This window comes from Callospermophilus lateralis, chromosome 18, assembly GCF_048772815.1.
Source record: "Callospermophilus lateralis isolate mCalLat2 chromosome 18, mCalLat2.hap1, whole genome shotgun sequence".
Taxonomy (NCBI): Eukaryota; Metazoa; Chordata; class Mammalia; order Rodentia; family Sciuridae; genus Callospermophilus; species Callospermophilus lateralis.
This window is the reverse complement of record NC_135322.1, coordinates 50,543,727-50,567,535: the sequence shown is the minus strand read 5'-3', so window position 1 is coordinate 50,567,535 and position 23,809 is coordinate 50,543,727. Positions and strand designations below refer to the sequence as shown.

The 23,809-nt window shown below is 42.1% G+C and overlaps 1 protein-coding gene across 2 annotated transcripts in view; it reads right to left on the bottom strand.

Moving 5' to 3' along the window:
* The window catches only part of Cdh3 (cadherin 3), a 45,980-nt gene that overhangs the window by 15,133 nt on the left and 7,038 nt on the right, over nucleotides 1–23,809 (bottom strand). The window contains exons 4-8 of one of the 2 annotated variants that reach the window (XM_076838362.2): nucleotides 3,895–3,977; nucleotides 2,585–2,710; nucleotides 2,179–2,334; nucleotides 1,945–2,089; nucleotides 269–444 (exon numbers count right to left, since the gene is read on the bottom strand). In XM_076838362.2, the coding sequence (XP_076694477.2) occupies nucleotides 269–444; nucleotides 1,945–2,089; nucleotides 2,179–2,334; nucleotides 2,585–2,710; nucleotides 3,895–3,977 (686 nt within the window). Of the gene's footprint in view, nucleotides 1–268; nucleotides 445–1,944; nucleotides 2,090–2,178; nucleotides 2,335–2,584; nucleotides 2,729–3,894; nucleotides 3,978–23,809 lie in introns of both variants that reach the window. The other variant, XM_077105779.1, reaches the window with a different exon arrangement.

Genomic DNA, 23,809 nt, shown 5'->3' with positions numbered 1-23,809 from the left:
CCAGAAAATATCAAAAGTCTTCATTTTACAGTTGCCTCCTCATCCTCAGAAGAGATTCAATGCAATTGTTTGGCAGCAGGCCACCGACCCAAGGGAGCTGTGGGACATCCGTGTGTGAACACAGTAGCTGACAGCCCTACTGATTTGGGTCCCCATTGTTCTACCTTGACCTCAGGGACAGGGACAGGGAAAAGAGTTTCTGCTCTGAGAGTCAGGCCCCAGCCTGGGCAAGCCTAGGTTGGCAGCACTTTCCCTCAGGGCTGTTCACCTCACGGTCCAGGCCACTGGAAATGACACTGATGGTGCCTGTGCTTCGGTGGACAGTGAACATGAGGTCGTGGGGGTCCTTTGGTTCCTGGCTATGGATGGAGTAGGCAACCACCCCGTTGTAGGTGTTGATGGCATCATCCTCATCTGTGGCTGTTACCTGCATCACTGAAGTACCTGGAGAGGAGAAAGGACGAGTGAGTGAGTACCTTTTCCTCCCAGGTCCAGTTCCAGCCTTGCCCATTTTTGGAACTCTGAGAGTGTCCTTCATGCTCATCAACTTGGTCCTATCTACTTGGTGACAGAGTCGGTTTGTCTGGCTCCCATTTTCCAATCTTTCCTTCTTTCTTAGAATTGTCATCCTCATTTTAGGCTGGGTACAGGTAGTTTTTTTTTTTTTTTTTTTTTTTTTTTAAAGGAACAAAGGCTATTTTGCATTCTTTTGGCACCTTCCTGTGACCAAGAGAATAAAGTTTGTTAAAAACGGGACACACAACTTTGGGGGAAATGTTTTTACAAATATTTTTAAGGTAACCTTGAGAACAAAGGCCAAAACAGCAGAATAAGACAGAAAAAGTGTAGGCCTCAAACCTTTGAAGCACCATTCCAGTTTACACTGACTATTGCTAGGAGTCTTAAATGTAAGGAAGGAGGGGGAAAAAAAAATTTCATCATAAGACTTTTTATTGTGGGATTTGTTACTTCCTGTCTAATCAACTCACAAACCCCTCCCCCAGCAAGTGCCTGTCTTCGGTGGTCATTAATATGCACGTACTATAATCCCCAGCACCACACACACTAAAAGACATCTACTTCCCTCTTCTCTGCTGGTCTCCCTCTTTCCTAGCCCTGGCAATTTTCTTTTCTCTCCCTAAGCCATGTTCTAACACCTTCCAGCCCTTGCTGTTTTCCTTGTAGCTGCCTTCACTAAAGTACTTCATGTTAAGTATCAAGGCTGAGGCAGGAGGATCACAAGTTGAGGCCAGCTTGGGCAACTCAGCAAGACCCTGTCTCAAATAAAATGAAAATGGCTAAGGGTATGGCTCAGTGGTAGAAGCCCCTGGATTCAATCCCCAGTACAAGTGGGGGGAAATGAAAAAAGAATGATACTCCACTGTATATAATATCAAGTACGAGTTATTTTTCTTTTCTTTTTCTTTCTCTCTCTCTCTTTTTTTTTTTTTTTGGGTGTTGGAGATGAAACCCAGGGCTTCAAGTATGCTAAGCACCACTGAACTATACTCCTAGCTGCATGTGTTATTTCTAATTTTTATATTTCTTCAAGGTTGCTATTACTTTCATTTTTAGATGTGATGATTCAGAGATAAGAATATGTCCAGGATCACAGCTGGTAAAGTCAAGATTCAAATCTCGTTCTTTGCAGTTTCCGCGTTAATGGTTCCTAAACTTGGTTGATCACCTGAAGCCTCCGGAAAATTTTCACATGCACAGATTCCAGAGCTCTAGTCGAGGACTGTTAATCAGGAATCATGAGATACAGTTGGAGAATCTAGATTTTTAAGATCACAGGCAATCTGATGCACAGACAAGGAAATCAGGAGTAGTAAGGTCTTATGATATTTAAGGGTGTGGATTGACTTCCAGATGGTTCTAGAAGTTGACCCAAAGCTAGATCTGGACCAGCAAATCCACAGCAGTTTCTTCCAATCCTCTTACCAGGGAGTACACCCTCCATGACACTCCCTCTGAAGACAGCCTGGGTGAAGTTGGGCTTGTGGTCATTCTGGTCTGTCACGATGATGGAGATATTCATGGGCTCCTCCACCGAGGCACCATTCTCTGACACAGCATGGCCAAAAAGCTGTGGGCACAGAGGTCTATGATCAACCGGATACCTGCCCCCCGGGGCCCTAGGGCTCTAATTCTGACAGGACACTAAAGGCCACTTGCCTCATACTTGGCGATCTTTTCCCGGTCCAGTGGCTTATTCAATAACAACCAGCCTGTCTCCTTCTCTATGGTGAAGATGCCCTCAGGGGGGCTGTCTGCCCCAGGCCCTGTGATGCTGTAGAAAATCTTGGTGCCTCTGTCTTTATTGGATTTGAGCTGGAAGCAAAAGAAAATGGCAGCTGACAAAGTAACAAAGACCTCATGACTATAGCAAGGAATCTTCTGTGGGAGAGGTTGAGGAGGGGCACAGCCTTATTAGAATCTGCTTCCATGACAGAAGATTGCTATTATTTTCATTTGTCACTGAGTTCTGTAGATCTCAGAACTCAGTGACAAGAAACCTCACATTCAAAGATGGCACTCCTTGCAGTTACCAATGACTCCAAGGGGGAAGGCACAGTCATACCTGATTTAGCCTCTGGGGGAAGGGACCCTTGCCATTCTCAGGGACAGATATTGGTGGGACCACCCATTCTCTCTTGCGTCTTCGTAAGATGCGTTTGGATTGGGAAATCTTCAGTGTTTTCCTTTCCTGAAAGGAGAGAGCCCCCTGGATGAGGAAAGAGCTGTAACATTCCCAACAACCTCTCACCCATAGGAATATAGAGCCAGGAGGCAGACCTAGATGATCTACCGCACAAGGACACTTCGAAATAATCCAGTTATGGAGGAGGACCACATAATATAGCATGTAGTAGAATATTACACAACTCTAAAAATGAGGAATGAGAATGTTTTCCATGTGCTGACTGGGAAAGCTCTTTGATATATACTGTTAAAAGATCAAAGAACAAACAGCTTATGGTTTAGAATTTTATTTAACAAACAAAGTGCTAAATATGTACCAGACACTATTCCATCTTTTGTGTAAGAGGACAGGAAAATAAGACCTTATGTTCATATTTTATTAATACACACCATGTCTGGGAAGATACATAAGAAACTAATAACAGTGGTTATCTGTGGGAAGGGGACTGGCATTGTACTGATTTAATATACTGTTTCATGCAAAAAGAAAGAACAGACATGTGAATGTTAACTTTTGCATAAAAGGAAAAAAAACATTTTATATCTGTATATACACAAACATAACCTATCTAAATATAATATTGAAAATACATATACAGAAATGGCAGCTGACAAACATTACATATGGAGGTAAACTCTGGAGGGAAAGAACCTGCCCAAGGTGGTTATCTGTGTTTTCTCTTGTGGCGTGTGTGTGTGTGTGTGTGTGTGTGTGTGCGTGTGTGTGTGTGTGTGTGTGTGTGTGTGTTTGTGGTGCTTTAGGCAGATGGAGATAAATGGAAAGTGTTCAATGTATAGTTTAAATTTTTTTTATTTAAAAAATAAAATTTAAATTTAAATTTAAACCATGGGGCTATATTAGCTAATCAAAAGATTTAAAAAAACTAAGAAGTGTGGCCAGGCACCTCAGATCCACCTTCCTAGAGACTCATGGGATTGGCAATCCTGCATGGAATGACCTTCACTTGGGGTTAAGCTGGGAAGGAAGGTGGGAGAGGGATCCCAAGGCCTAAGTGCATGGTATTCACTGCTAAGGGCCCTCTGGCCTGACTCTCTGGTGTCCTTACTGGGCAGCTGCCATCACTCATGCTCTCAGCAGCCTTAGCAAGCAAGGACTCCTGACCAGCAGCAGTCTGTGCGTGCATGGAGAACCCTTCCTTTTGTCCTGTAGGAAGACTGGTGTTTTACCTGGACTGTTCTACTGTTCAGCGCAGGGAAGTCGTTATCAGTGCCAAGCAGGGCCAGTTCTTCCTCAGGGCAGCCAGTGAAAGCTGCGGTGGGGAAGGGAGAAAGAAGGCATTAGAAAGGCCCTGGAAGCCAGGTGTGGTGGCGCAGACCTGTAATCCCAGAGGCTTGGGAGGAAGAGGCAGGAGAATCGAGAGTTCAAAGCCAAATTTAGTGAGGTGCTAAGCAACTCAGTGAGACCTTGTCTCTAATAAAATACAAAATAGGGCTGGGGATGTGGCTCAGTGGTCAAGTGCCTCTGAGTTCAATCCCCAGGATTCCCCCCACCTCCCACTCCCCAAAAAGGAAAGGCCCTGGAAGCTACCTGAGGGGAAACAAGACATGACAAGAGTCCCTGACTAGATCAAGTGCTGCAGATGGGGCCTTGCCTTAGTTTCTCTGACTAGCAGAGTGACTAATATAAATCCAGATAGAACTTCCATGTTAGGTCTCAAGAGGGAGAGACCTTCATTGTCAGTTTGTGGGTCAAATCCCTTTTTGTTCATGAAACCAGAGAACCAAGATCACAGACATTCAGTGACATTAATCCCGGGCAGCCTTGTGAAACACAAGTTTGACTAAAGGTTATAGCTAGAGGTGTAAGATTTTCTGGAGGCCATGAATCTATCTATATACAACATGCATCATCACTCTGTTGCCCACAATTCACTCTGGACATCCTCTGATTGTGTCAGTTGGTCACACCCCTTCTGAATTCCCCCTGCTAGACCATCTCTGAAACACTCGAAGCCAGAGATGTGATGGCTCATGGCTGTAATCATAATGACTCTGAAGGCTGAGACAGGAGGATCACAAGTTGGAGGCCAGCTTGGGCAATTTAATAAGATCCTGTCTCAAAATTTAAAAACATAAATACAAACAAGGGCTGGGGAGCTGGGCACAGTGGCACACACCTGTAATCCCAGCAGTTTGGGAGACTGAGATAGGAAGATTTTGAGTTCAAGGCCAGCCTCAGCAAAAGTGAGTTGCTAAGCAACTCAGTAAGACCTATCTCTAAATAAAACACAAAATAGGGTTGGGGATGTGGTTGAGTGCCCCTGAGTTAAAAAAAAAAAAAAAATGGGAGCCTAGGGATGTTGCTTGGTGGTAGACCACTTGCCTAGCAGGCTTGGGAGCCTGGGTTCAATCCCTAGTGCCACAAATAAAAACCAAAACCAACTTACCAGTCCCTAGTCAGAGGCTGGGACTGTTTCATCCTTGTAACAACCCTACCTAGGTAGGTATTAGCCCTTTTCAAAGATAAGAAAACTCATGCTCACAAGCTGGGTGGCTGAGGATCAGGCCACCTTCTCTATAGGGTTAGCTGGGCTCACAATGGCTTTAGCAACCAAGGACTTTTGGCCAATAAACAATCTGAGCAATCTACCCTTCTCTGAAGCCAAAGCAAAAAATCAGGGAAACTGCCAGAGGCCACACTCTGGGCCTCATAAGAACCCAGATCTGACCCAGTACTTATAGTTTTGCAGCATAACAAGGACATTACTGTCCCTGGGCCATACAAATATCCTGTTTGGAAGAGTTGTTTAGTTATTAGGTTATTATTATCATTTGGATTAAGTATCTTTTTTTTTTTTTTTCCTCTCAGGATTATACTGGGTATTGAATCCAGGGACACTCTATCACTGAACTACATCTTAGCCCTTTTTATTTTGAGATAGGGTCTCACTAACTTGCCTGGGTTTTTCTCAAACTTGTGATCTTCCTATCTTGACTTCCCATGCAGCTGGGATCACAAGCATGAACCACGGTGCCCAGCTTAAAAATATTTTTCCTTATAATAAAGGGTAAGGTCCCCCTCCCCCAGTACTGAGAATTGAACCAGGGGCACTCTACAATTGAGCTACATCCTTAGCCCTTTATAAATTTTATTTTCATACAGGGTTTTGCTAAACTGCACTGGTGGTCTTTCAACTTTAGATCCTCCTGCCTCAGCTTCCTAAGTAGCAGGGATTACAGGTGTGTGCGGTGGTATGTAGCTGAGATTTTATTTTTAACCACAAAAGTAATTTGAACATAACAAAGTATTTAAAAAAGTATAATATATGGGCTGGGGTTGTGGCTCAGTGGTAGAGCACTTGCCTACCATGGGTGAGGCACTGGGTTCTATCCTCAGCACCACATAAAGATGAATAAATAAAGGTAGTGTGTCCATCCACAACTAAAAAATATTAAAGTATAATAAAAAAGTAGAATTAAAAAAAATTAATACCAGAATATGTATAGAATGCCTAAAACTCAACATGAAAAAAACTAATTAAAAAAAAAAAAAGACAAAGGACTGGAAAAGACATTTCTTTGAAGAAGATAAACAAGTACATTAAAAGATACTAAATATCATTAGTCATTAGGGAAATGCAAATCAAAATTATAATGAGATACCACTTCATACCCTCTTGGATGGCTAGTAAAAAAAAAAATGAAGGAAAATAACAAGTCTTGGCAAGAATGTAGAGAAATTGGAAGCCTCCCACATTGCTGGTGGGAATGTGAAATGGTGCAGCCAATGTGGAAAAGAGTTTGGCAGTTCATCCAAAAGTCAATGTAAGGCTTGGGGTGAGCTCAGTGGGACAGCACTTGTCCAGCATGGGTGAGGCCCTGGGCTCAATCCTCAGCACTACCCCTACCCGCAACACACAAAAGTCATATGGAGAGTTACGAAGACTAGAAATTCCACTCTTAGCATAATTTTGTTTTGTTTTTGGTGCTGAGATTGAACCCATGACCCTGTGCCTGCTACGCATGTTCTCTAAAACTGAACTACACCCCCAGACCCAGCATAATGTTTTCAAGGTTTATTGATATTCTCGCATGTCAGAACTTTATTCTTCTTAAAGTCTGAATAATATTCCCTGATATGGGTATAACATGCTTTTTCATCTCTCTCTTTTTTTAAAATTTTGGTAGTCCTAGGGATTAAACCCAGGGGCACTTTACCTCTGAGCTATATACCCCCCCACCTCCCTTTTTTTTTTTTTGGTGGTGCTGGGGATTGAACCCAGGGCCTTGTGCATGTGAGGCAAGCATTCTGCCAACTGAGCATCCCAGTCCCTCCAGCCCTTTTTATTTTTTATTTGAGACAGGGTCTCACTAAGTTGCTGAGGCTGGCCTCCTTCTCCCTCAATCTCCTGAGTCACTGGGATTAAAGGCATGTGCAACTGTGCCCAGTATAAAATGGTAAATTTTAGGTTATAGATATTTTACCACCCACAAAAGGGTAGAAGTCTGACACAGGTGTGTAAATGGTACAATCTTTTTGGAAAAAAGTCTGTCAATATATACTGAACTTAAGGTATGCAATTATGAAGATTTAGTAATTCTACTCTGAGGTATAGACCTCGCAAAAATACATGTACCAAAAGACATTCAATGTTTATTGAAACACTATTCATAACAGCTAAAAACTGTAAACAGTAAATGTTCATCAAGGTAGGATGGAGAAGAACACTATGGTATAATTACATATTGAAATGAATCAATACAAGGACACCCTTGTATTGGTGACTCTAACATTGTTGAATAATAGAAACCAGATACATGCAAGGACACATGTATTGTCCGGGAAGAAAGAAATATAATTTCTCCTCAATCCTGAGGCCCCCAGTCAAGACAGAGCCCTGAAACAAAAAAGACAGATTTAACAACAACTACAAAAACAAAAGTTTATTAATGTGTGTGGTGCATAGTACATGGGCAAAACCTCAGGGAAAGGTAGCTCAAAGCAGTGGTTTAGAACTCTGGTTTACACAGCACCAGCAACAAAAAAACAATAAATTTTAGAGATGACAAGACAAAGGAAAGCAGTTCCAAGCTTCCAGAGGGAGGAAACTGTGGGATGGTAAATACATGAGAGTAAACTAATGGAGCGAGATTTGCAGATTCCTCTGGAGCAGTCTCTGAGCTGATAAGACTTGACTCCAGTAAAGGAGAATTTATATCCTGTCACTAGGTAGAATGCTGGGGTGGGGTGGGGGGCATAGAAAGAGCTCTTCCTTCAGTTTGCTGCTTCTTAATATTTATGTCAAAGATGCATATTTTGGGGTACAACATTCTGGTATTCATTAGCATATTTCCATCCAGATAAAGCTCAAAAATAGGCAAAACTTATCTAGGTAAAAGAAGGGAAGACACTGCCCACTCTTGGAGAGGGGTTGTGATTGGAGCAGACAGAGAGGCCTAAGGACCATTAAGAGCTTCCTTCTGCTCCTCAGAGCTCAGAGCCAGGCCCCAGAGCCCAAGAACTCACACATACAGGCAGGATCCTCTGCGGGAAGGCTGGAATGTGCCCATGAGAAAGAGATGAGATGATTGCTTAGAGACCAGCTCTGACTCCTTGACGACATCCCCAGTGAGGAGTCCTAGGTTGTGACATGCTTGGCCAGTGGGAAGAAGGGAAAAGGGGATCTAGTTCTGATTCTGCTTCAGAGAGTCCCAGGAGCCATGAGATCCCCAGTGCAGTCATGTCTGTACCTTGAGCACACAGCTCTATAGTCTCATCTGAGGAATCTTATTTGGCCTTAAATCTAGAATGGCCAGAAATTATAAGTGACAAAGGTTAACCCACCTTAAATACAGGAAAAAAATATCTAAGGGGTCATGGACTTATCCAGTTATGCAAAGTGATACTAATGGTAGCATTCTGAAATTACATAGGGAAATTCTTATGCTATAAAGTAAAATCAAAGCAGAATGCAGAACTACATATATAATATGTATTAACTAGGCACAGAAAAAAGACTGGAAGAAAATGAACCTTCCCAATGATTACAACTTATTTTTAAGTCCAGCACCCTAACTGCTTGACTGTGACTATCTGCTAAATTGTATTTCTTAATTGTTATATAGGCCTAAGTTTTCTCTTATCACAAACTCTTGTGATCTCCACCTCCCAAATTCATATGTTGAAGTCCTAACCCCCAGTACCTTACAGCATGACTATATTTGAAGATGGGGTCTTTCTCCCCACTCCTGGTACTAGGGATTGAACAAATGCAGAGTGCTCTACCAGTGAGCTACATCTCCAGGCCTTTTTATTTTGAGACAGCATCTCACTAATTTGCCAAGGCTGGCCACGAACTTAAGATCCTCTTGCCTTTAGTCTCTTTAGCAGCTAGAATTCCAGGCATGTACCATCGTGCCTGATTGAAAATAGAGTTTTAAAAGAGGTAATTAAATTAAAGTGAGATCTTTAGAGTGGGCCTTAATCTAACATGACTGGTGACCTTAGGAGAGGAAACTTGGACATGGACAGTACAAGGGAAAGACCAAGTCAAAACACAGAAAGTTGCCATATTCAAACTAAGGAGGGGGCCCTCAAAAGAAACCAACCTTCCCTTGATTTTGGACTCCAAAATTGTGAGACATACATTTCTGTTTAAGCAGCTCACCCATGGAACTTTGTTATGGCAGCCCTAACAAACATGCTGCAGACTCAAGAGTCAGGAATCCCTCCTCTGATGAATCACTACCAACAGCTAACGCACACACTTACTTAATCTTCACCAGGCAACCTATGAAGGAAAACATATACTGAAAACATACATATATACTGAAAAATACATATAAAAGGTGTTTTGTATGCGTGAAAGGTATATGTATATATGTGTGTATATATGTATGAATTATATATGTTTATACATATATATACAAAGACACACACACACATACATATAATTTCTTTTGCACTGATGATTGAACCCAGGGACCCTTTACCACTGAGCTACATCCCAAGTCCTTTTTAATTTGAGACAGGCTCTCACTAAGTTGCTGAGGTTGACCTCAAACTTGTGATCATCCTGTGTCAGCCTCCTAAGTCATTGAGATTGCAGGCATGCGCCACCCACCATGCTCATCTATGATTCTGTGTGTGTGTGTTTGTGTGTGCATGTGTGTGTTACTAGGTATTGAACACAGAGCACCCAATCACAGAGTTACACCTCCAAACCTCTTTTTTTATATTTATTTTTTAGTTATAGGTGGACACAATATCTTTATTTTATTTTTAGGTGGTACTAAGGATCAAATCCTGTGCCTCATGCACACTCGGCAAGAACTCTAACTCTGAGATACAATCCCAGCTCTTTTTTTGAGATAGGGTCTAAGTTGTCGGCCTCAAACTTGTGATCTTCCTGCCTCAGCCTTTCGAGTCATGAGATTACAGGCGTGTGCCACCATGCCCAACTATAAGGAATATTTGAACATCCATTTTCCAGATTAGGAAACTGAGAGGCTAAACAAGTTCATTAAAGTTACATAGCTAGGCAATGAAACCTGAGTCATTTCCTTAACTACCATGGTTATACCGTCTTCCTGATGTGTCTGAGAGAGTTGAATCTCCCCTTCATTTCCCACCACTTGTTCCTATTCTCCGTTCATGTCTTTTTGTTTTGTTTTGGTACTGGAGATGGAACCAGGTATCCTTAACCACTGAGCCACATCTCTACCCCTTTTTTACATTTTATTTAGAGATAGGTTCTCACTAAGTTGCTTAGGGCCTTGCTAAATTCTGAGGCTAGCTTTGAACTTGTGATCCTCCTGCTTCAGCCTCCCGAGCTGCTGGGATTACAGGCATGCCCCACCAAGCCTGGATAACAGATCGTCTTTTAGATGCCACGTAAGGCAGTGTGATATCTGGGGAAAAAAAAGCACTAAACTTGGAGTTATTAATAATACTTCCTTGCAGGGTTGTCAGAATAAACATAAAGGACCGAATTGAGGTGACTGTTTATAAACAGCATTTTGGAAGGGTCTCCTGTTCATGACTCATAGAGACAGGGACCTCCCCAGTCTTACGCAGGTACTGAACTTTTTGCGTGACCCTGAGTAAGGTACTTGAATTCTCTGGGTTCCAGAATCAATTGTTTGCTGAAGCTTTGAGACTGAGATCTGCTTTTCCTTGTCTTGAAAGAAAGAAAAACATGTTATTAAAAAGTTATTGTTGGGGGCTGGGGTTGTTGCTCAGAGGTAGAGTACTTGCCTAGTACGTGCCAGGCACTGGGTTTGGTCCTCAGCACCACATAAAAATAAATAAATAAAATAAAGGTATTGTGTCCATCTACAACTAAAAAAATATTTTAGAAAAGTTATTGAGAGGGCTGGGGATGTAGCTCAGCTGGTAAAGTGCTTGCTGCACATGCACAAGACCCTAAATTCAATCCCCAGCACGTCCAAAAAAAAAAAAAAAAGTATCGAGAGCCGGGTGTGGTGGTGCATGCCTGTAATCCCAGTGACTCGGAGAATGACACAGGAGGAGCTCGAGTTCAAAGCCAGCCTCAGCAATGGCGAGGCACTAAAGCAACTCAATGAGATCCTGTTTCTAAATAAAATACAAAACAGGGCTGGGGATGTGGCTCAGTAGTCAAATGTTCCTTAGTTTAATCTCCAGTCCACCCCCCCTCAAAAAAAAAGTTATTGAGGGCTGGGGATATAGCTCAGTTAGTAGAGTGCTTGCCTCGCATGCACAAGGCTCTGGGTTCAATCCCCAGCACCACACACACAAAAAAGTTATTGAAAGTATGTAGTAGGAACACACACATTTTCTTCTTGATGTAATAAAAAGATTAAAAGAAATAAAGGGAACACCTAAATTCACTAGGTGATTTGGTGATACTTAAAGCTGTGCTAAGAAACGGTGTAAACTCTGGGCATGGTGGCACATTCATTTGATCCCAGGGACTCAGGAGTCTGAGGCAGGAGGATCATAAATTCAAGGCCAGTCTCAGCAATGTAGCAAGGTCTTTAGTAACTCAGTGAGACCCTGTCTCAAAATAAAAAATATAAACAAAACAACAATGAAATCATGTAAAAAGTACCTGAAAAATCTGCTAGGGAGTCTAAAACTCCCATGCTTTTAGGCATGTAATAAATTTTATGTGTTCTTTTCCTTATATTTAAACAAACAAACAAAAAAAGCAAACAAACAAAACAAACAAACAACTGTTAGTTTAGAACATTGACATGTTGATGTGGACTTTTTTTTCCCCCTGAAGTATTGGGGATTGAAACCAGCACCTTGCACAGGCTACATTCTACCACTGAGCTCCACCCAACCCTTTTTATTTCATTCTGATACAGGGTCTCACTAAGTCACCCAGGCAGGCCTCAAACTTGCAATCTTTCTGCCTCAGCCTTCCAAGTGGCTGAGATTAACTTATTAGAAACTTATATTCTCTTATTTGGAAGATGGAAATAAGATTTCATAAAGTTATTATTAGTATCATACAAGAGGAAACCTAAAAACATGAATTTGCAAACCCCAGAACCTTATATAGCATCATCTACCACTATCATGCAAGGTTCCCTAGAGCTCTGAGGCAAGTAGTTCCCATGTACCTATAACATTCTTTTGGTTACCAGGGATATAATAGGAACAATATATCCTTAAGTATCTAAATTCTTAAAAGATACTGCAAAATCACTTCCCCACAGGTTTCTATCACACTAAACAACAATGCAGCTATAGTAATAGCAAACTTCCAGAGGAAACCTAAATGCTTATCAATAAGAACTGTTTAATTTGTGTTATGTCATCTATGCAGTGAAATACTAAGCAGTCATTTTTTAAAAAAATGCTACAAAAGATGAGGTAGTTCTTATTCCCTATCTACATGAAAAGATCTCTATGACATACTGGTAATTTTTTTTTTTAAAGGTGTAGATTATATGCCTGTAATCCCAGCAATTTGGGAGGCTGAAGCAGGAGGATTACATGTTTGAGACCAGCCTCAGCAACTTAATGAGGCCCTAAGCAACTTAGCAAGACCCTGTCTCAAAAAATAAAGTGGGGTTGGGATGTGGCTTGGTGGCTAAGTGCCCCTGAATTCAATCCCTGGTACACACACAAAAAAAGTGTAAAGGTGTAGAGTAATGTATTTTGTGCTAATATGTTAACATTTGCATTTTTTTTTTTTTTTTTTTTTTTTGGTGCTGGGGATTGAACCAGGGCCTTGTGCATGCAAGGCAAGCGCTCTACCAACTAAGCTATATCCCTAACTCCCAACATTTGCATTTTAAAACAGCATCTGAAAAATACCTCTGAAAGGCAACCCAAGAAACTAGACTTATGAGTGGGTAAACCAAGGTGACAAACAGGGATGAGATCTTTTACCATATACCTTTTCAAATATGACCCTTGTTGACTGCATTAGTTATTCAAATACTGATAATAAATTAAGTCACTTTTCCTATTTTTAAAGCAGCCCTTTTCCTAAGAGAAGGTCTTTAGTCAGCCGAAGACTAGCCAGATGATTCTGTCAGTTCTCATGAACTCTCCAATCCTCTCCTATTGAGTTACCCCACAGGAGGCTAATGACTCTCCTATTACTCAGAAGCCCTAAACCCCAAAACTCTAGGAGCTGCAATTTCTTCAAGATGCTGGTAACCTAGAAATCCTCTTCCTGCTGTCTATAAAATCTACCCCCCAGGAGTGTAAAATACATCCTGTTGCCTTATTTCTTGGCACATTTCCACTATTATATGGTTCCAAGCATCTGTAGCACAGTATCTGGGCTTCCATCTCTTCTTGGAGAGGATGATGCCAATATCAAGGAGAATCCAGTAGTCATGTACTATGATTGCCATGCCTCCCACACAGGCTGTGTAGTCCAGGCACACCGGGGGCCTGGTCCTATCAGCTTTAACCTCTTTTGATTAGACGCAGAACACAACCAAAGGGCATCAGTCCAGGCAGGCAAAAACAAGTTTCAAACACCCACTCTGCCCAAGACACCCAGCTAAGTGTTTCCCTGCCTAAATCCTCATGAAATAACATGCAAAGTAGATATTACTGTTCTTAACCTGACAACTCAGGAAACAAGAAGCTGCCAGGGGTTGAACAGCCTCAGGAAGCAGCTTCAGAGAAGCAAAGCTTGTAAGTCCCCATAGCTGGGAGGCTGCGGGAACAGGCTTCAAATCTGAAGGCAGAGAACTGGATTCCAAAAGACTCAGGTTCCAATCCATACACTGCTATTCGCCTACTATACACTTGGTCAAATTGTGGGAGCTTGTGGAAGCTGAAAAATAGAAATAATAATATACACCCCATAAGGTTACTGGGATAACAAGACAGTTGTTTGCATAGCATTAAGAACTGTGCCTGGCCTGGAGTAAGCTGCCAACAAAAGGTACCATTAGTTTACGCACAATTAACTTCGGTTTCTGACTCCAAGTCCTGGCCTCTTTCTATACCACAGAGAAACTCTCCCAACCTGGGAAGGAATTAGCTACAGTTCTATGCTCTGCCTGATGGATGAAGCACCAAAGGGAGAGGCAGATACATAGGACCAAACAATACAGCAGGGAGCCTGCTCAGTCTGCATCTAGAAAGGGCTATTCTATAGGCTGCTCTGTGGTTTACTGGGGGAGGCAGAAGATGGTGATCTTATAGACAAGCTGAACTTTCTAAAGAAACTTGCTGGCGCACCTGTGGGAACGTCAGAATCGAGCTGGTGGGCAGATAAGCCCTGGGGCACAGCATGACAGCTTCTTCCTAGCTGCTTCCTGGAACCACAGGCTTTGTATCACTTTCAAAACTAAACTGATCCGAAACCAGGTCTCATCATCATCACTCATCCTTCTCCGCCTCATCTCCTAACAGCCAGTGAGGTCAGCTGATACCTGTTCCCGACTGCAGCTTTGCAAGGCCACACATCTCGGCCAAGTCATGGGGGCATGAAGGGGCTTGTGGCAAACTCTTTCTGAGGTGAGCTGATGGCCGCTGATGAGCACCGTGGGCAACAGCTCAGACTTCACGTCTGGAAAACAAAGGCCTAAACAGCTCTGACTTCACACCCACCTGGGCCCTCAGACAAAGCCGTTCACTGCCTTAGTCTGTTTCCCTCACCGGGATTCTGAATCATCAAGTCAGTGAACCTGAGGAAGAGGTATCTGCTTTACCAATATAAACTGACAACTTTAGCACTGAGCAGAAAGAATATTGGTGGGAACCAGAGGAAAGGTAAGTCAGGAATGACCAATTCTGCTTCTAGAGAAATTAACTAAAAAAACCAGAGCTCTGTGTATCTGTACTATAAAGAAGACATCCAGTGGGACCAGGAGTCCCTAACCTAGGTTCAAAGCTCCTCTCCAAAGACCATCCTGTCAAGGCGGGCCTCAGGTCCCGAACTGGATGCCACTATAAAACTAGGGCCAGAAAATCCAGTCTCTGGGGTATTAAACTTGTTAAAAAATAAGGTTTTCTACTATGGATTTGTAAGAACTGATGAATACTGGACTGAAGACTCACCATGTCTGTTTTTAGGTTGGAATTTCCTGCATACCTCCAAACTTTCAAAGAAACTCCTTGAAGTCAGAAATTTGACTTCTTGGGGATAAAGCTCAGTTGGTAAAGTACTTGCCTCACATGCATAAGACTCTGGGTTCAATCCCCAGGACCAACAATAAATAAATAAACAAACAAACAAATAAATAAAATAAAATAAAGAAAGAAATCTGTCTTCTTAGCCACAACATTAAGATGCTATATAGTTCCAATGTTCAACCCTATTAAATGTTCTGTCAAAATAAAACAATCTATCTTTGGGGGGATAAGATGTCCGTCAAGTGGACAGTCTTGGCCAGTTTTCCTGTGGACCCCTGGGCACTTTGACTAGAAGAAAAGAGTGACATCAGCTTGATCACATTGTGGTCAAGGGCAATTTGGAAACTGGGAGGAGAAATTGCCTAGGAAATCTCTATTCTAGCTTGGTTTAGAGACATATCTAGGTCATAAAGCAAAGAGACTTTTCCTTATAGCTATTACTACCTTCTGTTAACGAACTGGTGTAAGAAGGTACAGAGGGAAAGTATATGGAATTGACTTGAAAGAAGATTTCAGCTGGGCTGGTGGCACACGCCTGTAATCCCAGTGGCCCAGGAGGCTGGGGTGGGAGGATCACAGGTTCAAAGCCAGCCTTGGCAACTTAACAAGGCCCTAAGCAACTCAGCAAGGCCTGTCTCTAAATAAAATATAAAAAAGGGCTGAAGATGTGGCTCAGTAATTAAGTGCCCCTGGGTTCAGTCCCTAGTACAAAAAAACAAACCCAAGAAACAAACAAACAAACAAACAAACCCAAAATACCTAAGATGATGACTCTGGCATTTTCTAGTAAAACTATATATAGGAAAAGTTCACTTACTAAGAAATGCTTATTAAAAGGTCAAGTGCTTTGGAATAGTTGGGAACCACCCACTGCTATACATTGCCAGGAGCAGGGAAGAATGCAAATTGGCACTCTTTTGGCAATCAAGAAGCCTAAATAAACCCTCTGATCCAGACATTGTGCCTGAAGTCATCCCAGATGGGACAAAACCATACCTGAAAGATCTTCATGACTATTACTTAATTGGAAGACAAAAGTCTCAATAACCTTTCAACAGAATACTGAATCATGCCATGCTGCAGGCATTCAAATGTGTAATCTACGGCTTTAAATGCTGTAAAAGAAAACCTACCCAGGAAAAATAATGCTCTGTAGAGGGAGGGTGAAAAACAGGTCATAAAACAGCCATTTATAGGATGAGTCTGACAATTATAAAATATTTTCATACTTGTACAAATGAGAAATAGAACTAAGTCCTGGTACCAGAAAAGCAGATTGGCTCTCCCCTATCACCAAGCATCTTCTAGGCAAAGATGACAGCCGATGAGCAGGACCAGATTTTGCTCATCTTCCAGTTTTTCCGCAATCAACACATATGTGATTTGCAATCAGTATTTTATGTGATCCTCCCTCCCCTCTAGAATAATCATGTGGCAACCCACACAATTTGTTGAAAAGGGAGAAAGAAGTTCTTTCTAGAGTTTTTATTCTCTGCTGAGAGCTCTCTGGAAGAGCTATATGGCTCAGGTTCCTCCTTACCCTCTGGAGGCTGGTCCTCCCCTTTAATCCCCAGAGATAAACCAAGGACAGACCACACAGAGCACTCTTTGGAATACAGCTGAGTCAAAGCTCAACATGAGGTTTGTTATCTGCCCCTCCCTGCCTCCCATCCTGATCAGAGAGATCCTACTGATCAACCTGGGACAGTAGCATTGGCAATTAAAGGTTTAGTGGGTTAAAATATTGCACATTACCCCTGCAGCTTTGGGCAGGTCATTTAACTTTCAACTGTTTAACAGTAAGCACTTTATCAATAAATGTAAGCCCTCCTTAATGCCCAGTCTTTCCTCCTCCTCCTTTTCTTTCTTTCTTTCTTTTTTTTTTTTTTTTTTTTGGTACCAGGGATTAAACCTAGGAACTAGGGGCATGAGCCACATCCCCAGCCCTTTTTTTTTTTTTTTTTTTTTTTGAGACAGGGGCTTACTGAGTTGCTAAGGACTTTGCTAAGTTGCTGAGGCTGGCCTCGAACTTGCAATCCTTCTGCCTCAACCTTCAGAGTTGTTTGGATTCCAGGTGTCTATCCCCATGTATGGCAATGTTCAGTCTCTAAAATAGGAATATACGTACCCAGGGGCTGGTTATAGCCCAAGATGTGCTGAGATGAAGTATTAAAAATGAAGATTAAAAATCAGGGCTGGGCCTGTGGTACACACCTGTAATCTCAGTAGCTCAGAAGGCTAAGGCAAGAGGATTGCAAGTTCAAAGCCAGCCTCAACAATTTAGTGAGGCCCTAAGCAACTTAGGCAGACTCTGTCTCAAAAGATAAAAAGGGCTGGGGATCATTCTGCTCTCATATTAAAAAAAAAAAAAAGCTGGGGATGTGGCTCAGTGGTTAAGCAACCCTTGGTTCATTCCTAGTACCAAAAGAAAGAAAAAGAAAAGAAAAACCACCTAGTGATTTAAAAAGCAAAACAGGTACATCCCCAGACCCCAATTTATTCCTTTCTGTACAGTGAGCTCTTCACAATGACTTACTGCTGTCACAGAGCAATGATTCACAAACATAGCTGATGGAATCATCTGGTGAATTTCTAAAAAATCCATATTCCTTGCTTCTAGCCTACCTGTCATGTCTACTGCATCAGTTTCTGGAGGTTGGTTTTGTGAAGGCAATTTGTTTGTTTTAAGTTCTTGATTCTTCCATTTATTTTTCATAGGTAAATTGGTATGGCCCTTTAATGGCACTTTAAATTATGTAAATATCAAAATTTCAAATGTCCAGATCTTTCCTTTGACCAACACATATTTCTGTCTGTTCAATATCTCTCTTTGGATGCTTTAAAGGTCTCTTGAAATCAATATGTCAAAAACCAAATTCTTGAACTTTTTTAACCTTAGCCCAAATACGGTCTTTTTCTAGCATCTCCCCCACCCTCCAACAGTATATCGTACACTCAGCTGCTCAAGCCTAAAATCTGGGCATCAGAAGCAGCCCAGAGTTGGAGTCAGAGTGTCTGGGCTCAAATTTCAGTTTCACATTGACTTGGGACAAGTTTGATGATCTTTCTGGAACTATTTTCACAGCAATGAAGTGCTAATGATGATGATAATAGCTATCTTAGTTAAATAAGTTAGTTCTTAGCACAGTGCCTGGCATTTGGTTAGCGACCATTTCTCCCTTACATTTCCTCTTACCAGTCAATCACCAAAACTTAGGCTTTTCTACTTCTATCCCCATATGACATCATCACCAGTCTAATTAGATAAAAAAATCTCCATTTAGAAAGGCTTTTTTTTTTTTAAATGCATTAATACAGTACATTTGAGAAGATGAAATGAAGTACTTCCTTGTTTGGAACTCATCAATGGGGTGCCTTTGTTCTTAGGATAACAACAAAATCTTTAATATACAATTCCAATCTCTAGTTTCTAGCCACATTTCTCCTCCTGCTGATACTCTCTTCTTCCTCTTCCTCCTCTTCTTTTTTTCTCTCCAAGGATACTTTAACCACTGAGCTACAACCCCAATCCTTTTATTTTTTGAGACAGGGTCTCATTAAGTTGCTGAAGTTGACCTCAAACTTGTGATCCTCCTGCCTCAGTTTCCCAAGTTGCTGAGCCAGCTATCCTCTTCTTTAAAGGCACCATGAACACCCGACCACAGAGTTTTTGTGCACACTGTTCCTTGTCTGGAACAGTGTCTTCTTGTATTCCCACTAGTTAACTCTTAATATCTCTCAGCTCTGGATTCAAAAGTTACTTTCTCAGGGAAACTTTCCTTCTACACTTGCAAAGTAGATCAGTTTTCCCTGATGAAAACTCTTCTAGCTGTGTGCAACTTTCTCCCGTGGAATCAAGTACAACTTATGATTATATGTTTATTGATGATTATCTATTTGTCTGTCTCCCCCACAAGTCTGCATAATATGCAAATTTACTGTCAGAATTTGCTTAACACTGTATCCCAACCCCTAGCACAGCACCTGGTCCAAAGTAGCTATTCGATAAAGTGTTGAATGAAAGTCCTTTGATCCTGCAGTTTCACTTCTAGGAATTCAAAAGAAATATGCATCCAAAGTATTCCAGCTGTAAAAGTACTACTATTGCTACTGCCATTAACTCCTGACATTGATCTACTGACCAATGCTGTCTCATATACTAATTCATTTAATTCTCACTTCAGCTATGAGACCCTATTATTATTCCTGTTTTATAGATGAGAAAAACTGAGACACAGGGGTTAAGTATCTTGCCCGAGGATGCATAGCCAGTAAATGGACAGATTCAACCAAGTCTTATGGCTCTAGATCCCAGCTAAGCACTCTATACATTAGGTATATTACACACATACATTATAATAGATTTTATGTAAACCTCAACTGTAGACATTTAAAATGGTGCCATATGGGCTGAGGTTGTGGCTGAGTAGTGGTGCACTTGTGTAGCCTGTGTGAGACACTGGGTTCAATCCTCAACACCACGTAAAAAATAAATCAATAAAATGGTGCCATAAATATTAAAGCTTCACATTGTATGGAAAGTTCAAAGAAATGCAAATCCCCCAATTTAAAGAAATTACACAAAGTCACATAATTACAAAGCTGGAGAGACTATTGAATTGTAAGGAACCCCTAGCTTTCCCACCCCCCACACATACATTTCACATATGTTCATATGAAAACGTAAGCCTCCAGTCATGAGAGTTATGAATTCTTTGAGGTTTTCAAGAATGTGTCCTTTATATCAATGCAACCGCCTGTACAAGACTGTTTACTGAAGCAGCAATCGTTGGGATTAAGAAAAAACTCATCAGTCACTGCTGGGCGAAATGAGATCAGAAATGAGTGTCTGCTTTAAGAATGGAAATCACCTTTTATTCAGCAAAACTCTTGCTAACTAGATTTTGAAATCTTAAGAAAAACTTGAGAAGAAAAAAAATGCATTTTTGTTCTGTCTAAATGCCATGTTTTCAAACCAATATAATGCTAGTGTGAATAACCTTGGTAGTTTACTTGTAGTAATGCAATTTTAAAAAATTTAAATCTTTTTTGGTGATTTCAAAAGCTTTTGAAACATTATGCAGATAATTAAGTCATAAAACAGTGGTTGCTGTGAAAACTAATGATTTTTAATGAAATAGTTACCTTATCTGAAGCTCACCACACAGTCTGTTTAAGGGCATTGTTCAACCAGAAAAGCTCAATTTATCTGGATGGGGTTAAGATGCACAATTCACTCCATCTTCTTTCTATGACAGTCTTTCCTAATAAGGTAATTCTCGATAGTTGGATTTCTAAAAATCCAAACACCTCCCAATTTTTGTACTAACTCCTCCCTACCACCACATCTGTAAAAGATAAAGATAGAGGATGGGCCAAATATATAGTGGTCCATTCACCATGTAGAAGACTGTGGAGTGGTTAAAACCAAGATAGATTTGTATTGCACAGTCTGGAAAGATGCCTGTGACTAAGTTAAAAAAGAAAGTTGTGCCCAGTTGGTAGAGTGCTTGTGTTACATGCACAAGGTCCTAGTTCAATCCCCAGCATCACACACACACACACACACACACAAAGCAAGTTGTACCATGGCATGGTGGTGCACACTTACAATCCCAGCTACTCCAGAGGCTGAGGCAGGAGGATCATAAGTTCAAGGCCAGCCTTTGAAACTCAGCAATGGTACAACTTGCTTTGTGTGTGTGTGTGTGTGTGTGTGTGTGTGTGTCCCCCCACCCCATAACTACCTCTCCGCCCCACCCCCCCAAACAAGTTATAGAATAACATTTGTAAGTAAGACTTAGTCTGATTGCTTTTACAAACCCTGTATGCATACTTAAGTCTTTTGCACAGAAAAAGGTCTAGAAAGATTCACATTAAACCATGAACTGTCCTTGCCCTTAGGGAACAGAATGGGAAAAGAGAAGTGCTGCAGTCTGGCTAGGCACAAATAACCGAGCTGTCACAGAGCAGTCACAAAGCAGCAAGAGCAGCCTTATTCCCAGAGCCGCCCTATTGCTGGAGCAGGGTCCATATACAATTCAATACACAGCCTGTTTCAATTTAGCATCATCCAGTCACAGCAATTATATACAGGTTAACTAAGTCATTATCTTAATGGCTCGCTGGCTTCACCTTTCAACCATTCCCTCTGGAAAAATGCTAGGCGTCATTCCGACTTGACTGTGGCTCTCAACAGAGAAGAACCATTATGTGTTTATTTCTGATTTGCTTCTATGAACAGGCAGCAGGATCCAGTGATTTCAGCTAAAACTATTGAGATTTGAACCCAAACTCTACTACTCACTCAGTTAGCTGTATGATCTTGTGTAGGGTTTGGATCTCAGTTTCCTCATCTGTAATTCTCAAGGGATGTTCAAAAATTAAATGAGCATAATTATATATATATACATAACATGAATTAAATACATGTATAATGCCGAGAACAATACCTGTCACACAGTAAGTGCCACATATTTTACTGCAAAAACTTTGTCTTTTCAAAATATGAACATATTTTATGGATTAATTAAAAATTCCAACCAATCAGACCTGCACAAACAATATAAAATAATATAGATGGGGGTGGAGTGATAAAAAAAAAAAAGTCCTGGGCAATTTTGATCATCAGTTAAACTTGTTATTGACTCAGAAGCCAAAGGCAGGGCTAAGTCAATGGGAATAGGGTTGAGTCCCAGCTGGGGAATTCAGGAGAATTCTGGAAGCAGAAAAAGACCATAAAAGACTAGAAAACAGCAGGTCTGAAGGCCTAGTGGGAAGCAGTAGCTGAAGTGACTCCATAGGGAGAGGGCAGATTACAGGCCTGGAGTCCTGTAGTGGCTTGCTTGGGGAGAGCCCTCAGTAGCTATTTTCCCCCTGTCTGAAGCTATGACAAGATGGGGCTCGCTAGGCAGAGGTAGCTCAGCAAGCTGCCAGCCTTAGCTGTTCTCTACCTGGGCCCACTGCGAGCAGAGCCCCACCTCCTCAGAGCTCCAAGGCTTTGGAGGCATTTCCCACACAGGACAGTTAAAGCCTCAAGGCTGGAGGTTGGCACTCACAGTCACTTGCCTCTGGTCACACAGTTTGGGGTGAGAAGGCAGGCCTACAATCAATCCCCTTTTCCTTTACCAGTGCCCAGGCGCACACCATAGTCCTGTCCCTGCTGCTGGGTTTGATAAGAGTCTGAAGAATTTCTGAATGGACCAGGTGGGAACCATTTCTCTGGATAGTAGTTCCTGCTTTTCTATAGAATGACTGGTCCTTGCCTTGCCACAGTCCTTAAATTTTGGGGGAGGAATCTTCCTAGAAAAAAGGTAGAGTTTTCCTGTAAACAACGAATTCCAGGGGATCAGAGACTTCCTGAAGCAAATGTGAAACCCACAGGTCTGAACCCTGGGCAAGGTAAACCTACTTTCCCAAGTATTCAATACAGGTTTTCAAGGTTTCTTGGTAATAGAAACATAATTCCAAACTAATCTTAGCTGGTCCTTTTTTTTTTTTCTTTTTTGGTGATGGGGCTTGAACACAAGGCCTGGTGCACGCTGAACACATGCTCTACCACTGATACCAGGGAGCTACACTTGCAGCCCTCTTGCGTAGTCTTAAATCAGCAAAAGTGGGGTTACTGAGATGGAGGAGCAAGAGAAGAGGCTGGAACTGCACCTTCTTAGCTCCAGTCGCTCAGAGTCCTTAGCTCCAGTCACCAGAGTCCTACTAGAAAACAGATCTGTCCTTCCTAGGGCTCTGTATGGTCTCATGAGGGAAGCAGCAGCCCACCATCCCTCCCACCTCCTTTCTGTGTGGCCCTGGCTCTGAGCCCTCTCCTCAGATGTTAGACTGCGACAGACCCAGAGTTGTGAGTTCAAAGATGGCATGGAGGGGGAAAGGCATCTGTCCACTGGGCTTGCTTCCTGAGTGTCAGGCACTGCCCAAGCAGTAGGACCCCAGCTTCCCAAAGTTCAGCAGGACCAGGGCAGCTGCAGCCAGGGATTTCAGTAGCTGGGGGAGTCTGCAGACTACTGACACTGCAGGTAACCCAGAATTGGGGGCAGAGGTGCAGGATTTGGCTGGGGGAGGGGAGAAAGCAGGACAGAGACCATAGAGCTCCTGGACTCAGAGCCAGGTTTGGGGGTGGGGTGGGTGAGGAAAGACAGAAGAGGAACAAACAGAAGCAGAGTCTGCAGAGAGCTGTCAGTGTGAGTGATATGGGGCCTGGTATCTGAACCCTCCCTACTCCCCCCATCCTAAAAGGGAAGCCAGAGCTCACTGGACAGAAGGGCCCCCACCACTCCAGCTTCTGGTGATTAACAGAGGGCTTGGGAGGGAACAGGAATTCAAAGCTCTTGGGTCAGAAGTTAACTATTTCCCATCTTCCTCTAGTTTGGCTGGGGTTCACAATCTTTTTCCTACTCCCACAAAGATTCCCAAATGGTTGGTAGCTCACACTTAGGGGGTCAGACCTGGGTTCAAAGCCTGTCTCCACAACTTACTAGGTGGGTGACCATGGCTAAATTACAAAATTACAAGCCAAGGTTTCCAAGTCAG